Source organism: Psammomys obesus, unplaced genomic scaffold, assembly GCF_907164565.1.
Source record: "Psammomys obesus unplaced genomic scaffold, mPsaObe1.curated_primary_1811, whole genome shotgun sequence".
Classification (NCBI taxonomy): domain Eukaryota; kingdom Metazoa; phylum Chordata; class Mammalia; order Rodentia; family Muridae; genus Psammomys; species Psammomys obesus.
The window spans coordinates 8,783,915-8,793,036 of record NW_026589732.1 but is presented as its reverse complement, the minus strand read 5'-3'; the positions used below and the strand labels follow the sequence as shown (position 1 = coordinate 8,793,036).

At 39.4% G+C, this 9,122-nt stretch overlaps 1 protein-coding gene across 1 annotated transcript; it reads right to left on the bottom strand.

The window, feature by feature from the left end:
* Nucleotides 1-4,877: 4,877 nt before the first annotated feature.
* LOC129675231 (E3 ubiquitin-protein ligase Topors-like) lies at nt 4,878-6,881 on the bottom strand. Its single transcript, XM_055605255.1, has one exon. It carries the CDS (start codon nt 6,879-6,881, stop codon nt 4,878-4,880), a length of 2,004 nt encoding a protein of 667 aa, XP_055461230.1.
* Nucleotides 6,882-9,122: the final 2,241 nt, after the last annotated feature.

Here is a 9,122-nt window from a genome sequence, read left to right as displayed (position 1 = left end):
CCCTGCATAACAACCATCTAAACAATTCTGCCCTCCCTGAAGGTGGCCTCAGTAAGAAACTAGAGTTTAAAAGCTAGGTTAGATGAGGGGAGAGAGACTCCATCTATGTGGTTACAGAAGAGGCATCATCCTTGATTGGTAAAGACCTTCCAGTGTGTCCTTATTTGAGAGGGAAGGTAACTACAGTCCTATAAGTAATCTGCCACTTATGCTCTGTAAGTAATCCCAGTTGACTCATTGGTCAGAGTGAACGTTAGCAGAAGTGTACATTGGTTTGTTGTTAGAACCTTAGGACAAGGAATAGAAGCTGTTTCCATATCTTCATGGGAAGGAATTTTAACAACGTGGAATAAGCAAAGCTGTCCTGAAATGGACATAAAGGCCTGCCATAATAGAGGCTGGGCAAATAAAGGGTTCAGCGGAAGGGCAAATGATCGTTGTGTTGCATCTGCAGCTAGTCAGGCTGCATCTTTTTCTTGACTCTTCTAATGTGCAGATACTGATTTAGGTGCTTCATTCTTCTGGGCTCCTGACAAATAGCAAATCATACATGCATATATATATATATATATATATATATATATATATATATATATATATATGTACATATATAAAAATCATCTTTATTAGAAATCATATATTAATCTATAACCATTATATTTCAAAGTATGGCTTATGTAATATTTAATTTACAAATATGTGTCTTGTTTTAAGCTGAACGGAAAAAGCTTTTCAACCCCCAAATTACTCTACTATTGCTAAAATCTGAAACTATTTATAGTATTTTCTCAGTCACATTAAAAAAAAAGTGTAGAGGGAGCGGGATAAAGCTGGGACACAGAGTTAACAAAATGTAACTAAAAAGAAAAATAAAATTAAAAAAAAACAAGATTGCAGAAAAAAAAGTGTATATCAATGAAGCAAAACAGCATGTGACAGAATTTCAAAAAAGTAGCCTCTAATTTCCTTCTGCTTTTCTTAGTAATGTCACAGAGTTTATGTTCAGTATCCTTAAATACACAGTATTTATAGGAACTTAATTTGTGTGTGTGTGTGTGTGTGTGTTAGTTACTATAACATAAAAAGTCAAAAACTTACAGAATTAAAAACTGAAAAGGTAGACTATTTTCTAGATATGTCTGTCAAGTACAAATTCTACTACAGGCTAGTAAATTACTGGATTCAATAATCTATGGATCCAGTAATGTCACATAGAAGACAAAACGAGTTAAAACATGAATCTAGTCAGAATACTGCACAGAGAAGGGCAAAGTATATTCAGAATTCAAGGCTGTGGCATGGTTTACAGAACAATCATTCTTTCAAGACTTCTCAGCTCAAAAGTTCAAAAGTGATTGAATCAGTTTCCTTTAACTGAGGTGAAAACTAGCTTGCAAAGAACTTACTTATCCAAGACCATACAGTTCAATAATAGAAACGTACATCAATAAAAATTGTTTACCGAACAATTCTCACATGGGAGACCCTGGATTAAGTTCTGTGGGAGGAAGGTGTTTGTCTGAAATGGGACAGTTATAGTGTAGTACATGCAGCTATCACTTGTATCTATGGGTATTCTTCTGGATATGTACATGTATACGTACATGTATATGTGGGAAGCTTTAGGCAAAAAAATTACATGAATAAAGCCAGAATGTCAGTAGTAATGTGCCTGATCTGAAGAAAGGGAGCCCAGAGTCAGGGAAACCAGTTGAGAGCTTACGCTACTGATTCTGACAAGGTCAAATATCAGGCCTTTCCCGTGAAGTAGATGTGGGAATTTTATATATACACCAACTAAAATACATGCACCGAAAGACAAAGTACATAATGCCTTTTATTGTCTATATTAACACCTGCTAATGACTCCAGTGCCTTCAACACTTCATTTCTGCTTACCTGCTTCATATTAGAAAGGTGACCTATGCCTCAAGGAGCAACTGCACCAAGAGTCCCAGAGAGTCAAGGACAGAGAGAAAAACTTGCTTTTGGAGGTTTCAGCTGAGCCACTAGTCACAGAAGATGTTTTGTCAACTGAAGCATGCGTATTGGAAATCATACCTCCCTCCTCCCAGCTGGCACAAATGACCCCTTAGCATCAAAAGGACAATGGGGAGTGAATTTGGGAGTGAAGAATTGGTTTTTATCCTTATAAATAAACAAAAGTGACCCTCATGTCGATGGTTATGTTAGCATTCTGGATTATGAATGAAAATGTGTTCTCAGAAGTGGAGAAGACCAGATGTTAAGGGTCCTAACTATGTCTGAGCTAGATTTGAAAAACTCCGTCAACCATAATAAACTATAAAAACACAAAGTGCTGTGGTCAGACATACAGTTCTGTCTCAGCTCTGCTGTTTTTGGTTTTTCTTTTTTCTGTTCTCCCTTCATTGAGAACACCAACATAATTAAAGCAACCTCATTGTGTGGCTCAAGTAAAATGATATATACTTTTTTATGAATGTGTTTGCTTCAAGGTGTGAAACATGGATAAGTGAAAAAATATGACCACAAAGAAGTAAACAGTGTCAATGGTAACTTCAGATCACTCGCCCTGGAGTTAGGGTCATCAGAGCGCCACGTATGCTGCAAGGGCAACACTTTCTCCCTCTTTAAGACGTGGATTGAAGCAAACCTCATAGGCACGTGAGTTTGCGAAGAAGTTGAGTTTAAGGCAAACGTGAGGAAAACAAACAGAGAGAAAAGCAAACTTAAGGAGAGGGTCTCAGGACCTGGTTGTCTCCACTTGATCCATATTTATGTCTTTCGTGCATTTTTGTTCTTATTTTAAAACTTTTACATGTTCACAAATACATTCTCTCCAAATCATCAGAGAAGCCTTGTTTTCTAGAGAACGTTCACTCATTTGCCTGACATTGCTGCCTCATGAGCATACTTTTAAGCACATAGATACTTCAGCAAACTATGGTTAAACAGAGATATTCTGAGCCACTGTAATTGATTTCCTGTTCCCAACTTTAGGACCTTCGCATGCTCCTGGACTTTGGCAGTGGCTGATAAACTCATGGTTAATAGGAGACTGCTCACCTAGCTTATAGTGGACATGCACATTTAGTGACTAATCCTTGGAATTATGTTATTGTTCATAAATGAATACGCACTAGAATAAAATATCTCTTCTGTGCATTTCCTAAGATTTCTGTAAAAAAGTTTCCAAGGCCAATAAATTTGTATTTGGAGGCCTGTGCTGTCTCTAGGAGCTTGGTGAGTACACCGGCAGCACATGACCCAGTGATCTGATTTCATTCCTTCTGCAGTTTGACATCAGCTTCCTCACAGTGTCTTTCCAGATCTCCAAAGACACGATGTGAAAAGTTCTAGACATTTTCATTTTCTCCCTTTTCCTAGCCATTTCTTTTTCTTTGTAGCCCTTGCCAACGAATTCACCTGGCCAAATTCTAAATGTTTTCCAAGACACACAAGAGACATTCAGAACTTCCCTTCATGACCACTGCTCTGTGTGTGTTCTCTCACGCCAGACACCTCTGCATAACTCAGTCACAACCCTGGTTTCATAAAGGATGCAAAGATGCAACGCATGAACTTAACAAAACTGGGTGAAACTTTAAAATTAAAAAAAGCACTTGAAAGCCTGGAAGATAAATAAGGGCCAAAAGGTCCAGTTCCTGCTTCCAATGACCTCTCCTTACGATGGATCTTGTTAGTTTTCTTCCCCTTCACTTTAAACTCATATTCTTCACAAACTCACAAACATAGCTCCTGGTAGTGCCAAAGCTTTAGCTCCTTTATCATCTGCCACAAGTGAGAAGAACCACTCTTTCTCAGAATAGCTTGAAAACTCTTGGGACATCCAATAGCTTGGTCTCCACTGGACTTGTCAATTCTGAGACAGAGGGCAAAATACTTTGAATACTTTTCTGAGGAGGACTCACTATGATTGGATCTGGCTTCTGTGAGTGTAGAATCAGAATTATTTAAACACATTCCTTAAAATTCGTACATGTCAGGGTGTGTGGAGAAGGCTGTAAAAATCCTAGGGATGTTCACTTTAACTAGTTTATTTAAATAAATTTGAAATTCCAGTGACTACGAAGTGACCATAGGTCTACAAACAGGTGGATGTCTTAAGGCAGTGGCCATGTCATGTTTTCTAGGCACACAAATTCTGCTAGTTCTAAAATTTAGTACAGACACACACAAATATATTTTGAGGCATACTTAATATTCATAATTGTTTATTAACTTATATTCCTATTCTTAATATAGTACTTGTAGTGTTGGGAAATTTGGGTAACCAATTTTCAGAGTTAAACTCAAAACTGAAATATAAGTAAAATACTTTCTAAAAATTTTAAACTATATTTCCTTCTTTCTTTGTGTGTGTATGTACATGCCATGACACACTGGTGGAGGTCAGAGGAGAGCTTAAAGGAGTTGATTCTTTCCTTCTACCATGTGGGTCCCAGAGAATGATTCCAGACAGCAAGCCCTTCTACCCACTGAGTCCAATTTATGCAGAGTCCAAGTAAAATATTTTTAGGATTCTACTCATTTACAGAAAGCAGACGGAAATATTATTTACATATATGAATAATTTAATAATGTATATTTGTCACCAATAAGAGCTTTGAATTTAACCCTTAGATTATTTGTTCTGATTACAAAGTTCTATAATAAGTATTTTCATATATTTCAGGTCATATCCATATTTTCAGTGAGCTGTGGTAACTTTCTAAATAGACTCATTTGCCTTTCAAAACCATTTATATCTATCTGTTTCTGATGCTATTTTGGAGTCACTTTTGACTAGATGTTTCTGAAATCTTGAATTCTTTTCTTTTGTAAATGTACTCTCTGCTGGTAGTCACACATTCAGAATGACAATTCATTTTTCCTTAGTCACTGAGATCTCCCAATTCATTACTGAACTCACCTGTAGTTAGTGTACCCATACACTGGCATTTGCAGTTTTTGTGCCCAACTGTTCTGATTCTCCAAGCTCTACCATCTAGGTTCTTGTCCTTCATTTCCTGCTTACTTGAGGACTGATATTTCTCTGTCTGTAGGCTTGAGAGGCTGTCACACTGTCTTCCAGTTTGAGAATCACCTTTACCTGTGCAGCTGTCTCTATTGCCATAGGTTAAGCAAGCCTGGGCAGGGTGGACTGGGGTCAAAGACACCTTTCTGTATGCTGCTTCACAGCCACACAGACTTCCTGTGGACAGCCTGCACTGCACATTTTGGATGAAGTGCTTGTGACTTCCCCTTGGGTAGAGATTGCTCTGATCTCTGCTTATGGGTTGCTTTTTGGATTCGACACACCAGGATTTGGGTCTGGGTGTGCTGGAACTGGATGGTCTTTGGGTTCTTCTACTGTGGTGTGATGAAGCAACTTCTACACATTGGGAGGACTGGCACCTTACTTTATTTCTTCTAAAAGAAGCCAGCATTTTATCATTTTTTGTAGGAGAGTGGATATTTTCTGAGATCCATTTACAGGAATGATGAGTCTCTCTGGATTTGCTCTTTATCAAGGTTCTTTCTCTAGGCATTCTTTCAAAAACCTTTTGTAAAGATTCTTCAAGTTTTTTTTCTGCTTCTTTTTTCTGATTATGTACCTGTTGGCCCTGATTCAAAATATTTGTTTCCCTTACATTGTACTTGCTTGGTGGTACCTGCTGAGAATCCACTGATGCTTGAAAGGTATGCAAACTTGTTTCACACTTCTGCCCATTTTGGATATGGTCAGGGAGCAGCTTTGTGCCTTTTGTCTCTTTCTCTTGATTATTGTTTTTGTAATACACAGTGTCAGTGTCTGGCCTGCTTTCCCTGCTATTAGCCCAATCCAGTAATGAATTAGTAGTACAGACCTTAAAATCGTCTTTGGTGCAAACATTGTCTGCCCTTTTCTGATGGATTTTTGAGATTTGGAAATTTTTTGAGGAATAATTACGATTTGGAAATTCTTTCAAGCCAGAGTGAGACCTCTGTTCAGCCTTATTATGCTGAGCCTCGGTGTTCTTAGACAGCTTTGTGGCTGGTTGAGATATCATGAGGGAGCGATTCTCAGGCAAAGGCAAGACTGGACCTGAAAGAGTGTTCTTGTTTTTCATCCATGTGGTAACAGGACATTGATAGAGCGCACACTGGTCATAGGTCTCCATGTTGTAAGACGAATCAACAAAAGTGGTAAACTCATGCAGAAAGTGCCGGGTGTGGTGTAGGAGATAAGGCTCCAGCAGGCAAGTGAAGGATTCACTGTCCAAGTTAAATTTTGTCATGTGATGGAGAATGTCAGCTTGAATGTTCTTCACTGTGTAGCCACAGTCTCCGTAAAGAGCTGTGAGTTCCCGTTTCAGCCAGGGAATGAGACGGTACAGGCTACTGGGATTTCTTTTGAAATAATCAGCTGAAAAATGCTTTTCCAGTCCCGAGCCCTGAACATGTTTTACCCAGATTCCAGAATAGTACAGGGCTCTTCTGAACTTCACAAGCACCTGGTCTCTGAAGTGGCCCAGGGACATGAAGTGTGGTTGAAACTTTCCACTGTCTACAAATCTTTTCAGAAGTTCTTGGATTGTCAGCTCTCTCAACGGTTTGATCTTCCGTTTGGTGTTCTTTGGCGTCTGGCTGATATTCCGTTTTTGAGGGACGCCCACAGAAATTTCCTCCTCTGAGGGGAGAGACTCGGAGTCATCCCCGTTAGCACTTTCCGCCTTATTACAACAACATTGAGAAAGGAAGCGTTGCATGATGGGAGAGAGCGTGGATTTCTTACTTGATTTTGAGTAGGAAGCGCCATCGCCTCTCTCTCTGGAAGAGCAATTCCAGTCAGACTCACTCTGAATACCTCCCAAACAGTTAGGGCACTCACAGTGAGATGAAAGTTCTACAGCCATTGGTTTAACAGATCAGATTTTCATGGGCTGAATGTGAGAAAAAAAAAAATTGCTTTAAATCAGTTCCTCATCTGGAATGCTAAATATCTATTCAAAGTGCTCCATGCATATGTTTATAATGTCCTCACTCTGGAATGAATGCTGCACAGTAGTTAGGAGACAATCATTTTTCAAATTATTGATAAGGCGCACAGAAAACTCAGTAAATATATAGCATTGAAGTTACAGGCATGTTGGATTTTTTTTCTTTCTCAAAGCAGTTTTTCCTCAAGCTCTGAAAAGCAAATTCAAATAAAACAAACGTTAGCCCTGAAAAATATATACATACAAGTACTATTATACAGGTGGAGCTCGTTCTTATTTACACAGGAATACATCACACACACAACAACAACAACAACAACAACAATTAAAGTGAAAGAGGCCTAGAATTTGAAAGAGAACAAGGGAAGGAGAACGTGTGAAGAAAAAAATGGAAATGATGTAATTATATTACAATGTCAAAAAATTAAAAATATTTTAAAGGAACTTAAGCATCATTCTCTTTGACCTGGAAATTCTAACTATCAGGTTTTAATTTAGATATACAAATAAGCAACACATTGACAGTCCTTAAAATTTTTTTTATATTAGTTTATTTACTTTACATCTCAAGGGTGCCCCTCCCTTCCCTCCTCCCAGCCCCCTGCTCCCCCTCCTCCCCCCTTCCCTTTTCCCTTTTCCCCCAGAAAAGGTGAGCCCCCTCGCATTAACCCTCCCCAGCACATCAAGTCACATGAGAACTGCGCACATCTTCCACCCGAGACCAGGCAAGACAGCCCTGAAAGGGAAAAGTGATTCAAAAGCAGGCAAGAGAGTCCATGTTAGAAACAGGCCCCATCTGAAGACAGTCTCCCATCAGCTACATGTGTGCAGGGGGACCTAGGTCCAGATCATGCGTGCTCCTTAGCTGATGTCTCAGTCTCTGTAAGCACCCATGTGACTGGGTTAGTTGTCTCTGTAGGTCTTCTTCTGAGGTTCCTATCCCCTCCAGGTCCTTCCATCTTTCCCCCAACACTTTGACAGGACCCCCAGAGTTTCCACCTGATGCTTGGCTGCAAGTCCCAACATCTGTCTTGATCTGCTATGGCTGGAGCCTCCCAGAGGACAGTCAAGTTAGGCTTCTGTCTGAAAGCATAGCTGAGTATCACTATTAGTGTCAGGGGATGGCTCTCTACTGTGGGGTGGGTCTCAGCTGGGCCAATCATTGGTTGGACTTTCCCTCTATATTTGTTCCCCCATTATCTCTGCAATTCTTGTAGGCAAGGTAATTTTTGTTGGTGAGTTGTTGATTCTCTCTTTCCACCAGTCCTGCCTGGCTATGAGGTAGTCATTTCAGTCTTCATTCTTCCCTAACCCCATGAGGAGTCTCAGCTGGAATCACACCCATATCCGAACAGTTTTAATGATAGCGAAAAACTGAAAATAACCTAAATGTTTTTCAGTGAGAGAAGTGTTGAATGAATGATTCTTTGTTCATTGATTTACTATTAGGCATCCATTCAAATGACGTGAGGAGACTTCTACCAAGACAAGAAAATAGGCAAATATATTTTTAAATTAAATACAAAAATGTGAAATACTTTGTGAACTATTGGAGAGTCAGGCATAGTGGGTCACACTTTTTATGCCAGCACTAGGGAGGCTGAGGCAGAAGAACGTTGCACTCTATGGAACCTAGCTTATGTTCTTAGAGACTAATCATTTGATTCTGGTGGTGTTAACTAGATGCAATTAGAAGCAATAAAATTACACTAGTAATAACAGATTTTAGTTCAACAGTATACATCTGTGTGGGTGATACATGAGAAAAAGTCTCAGAAGTAAAATGATTAAAACATATTGGGATCCAGAGAAGGACAAGTCTGGTCATCGCCCACATCTGGTGATCTTAAGCTTTAGTTCAGATAGTCAAATTTGTCATTTGATAGTGACAAATGACAGGGGTCAAAGAGTAGATAGTGTTCGAGATCGAACATCCAATACAAAGCACCTTCCCCAGTCTGATTTCCCCAGTTGATTTTTTTCAATTTTTTCCTTATATATCCTGATTAAAGCCTCCTCCCTCAACTCCTTCCAGTCCCATCCTCCCTCACTCTTCCCCCCATCTCTTTCCCATAGTCCACTGAAAAGGGGAGTTCTCCTCTTTGGCATCTGCTCATCGCTTATCAAGTCTCATTAGGACTGCCTGGATCCTCTTCC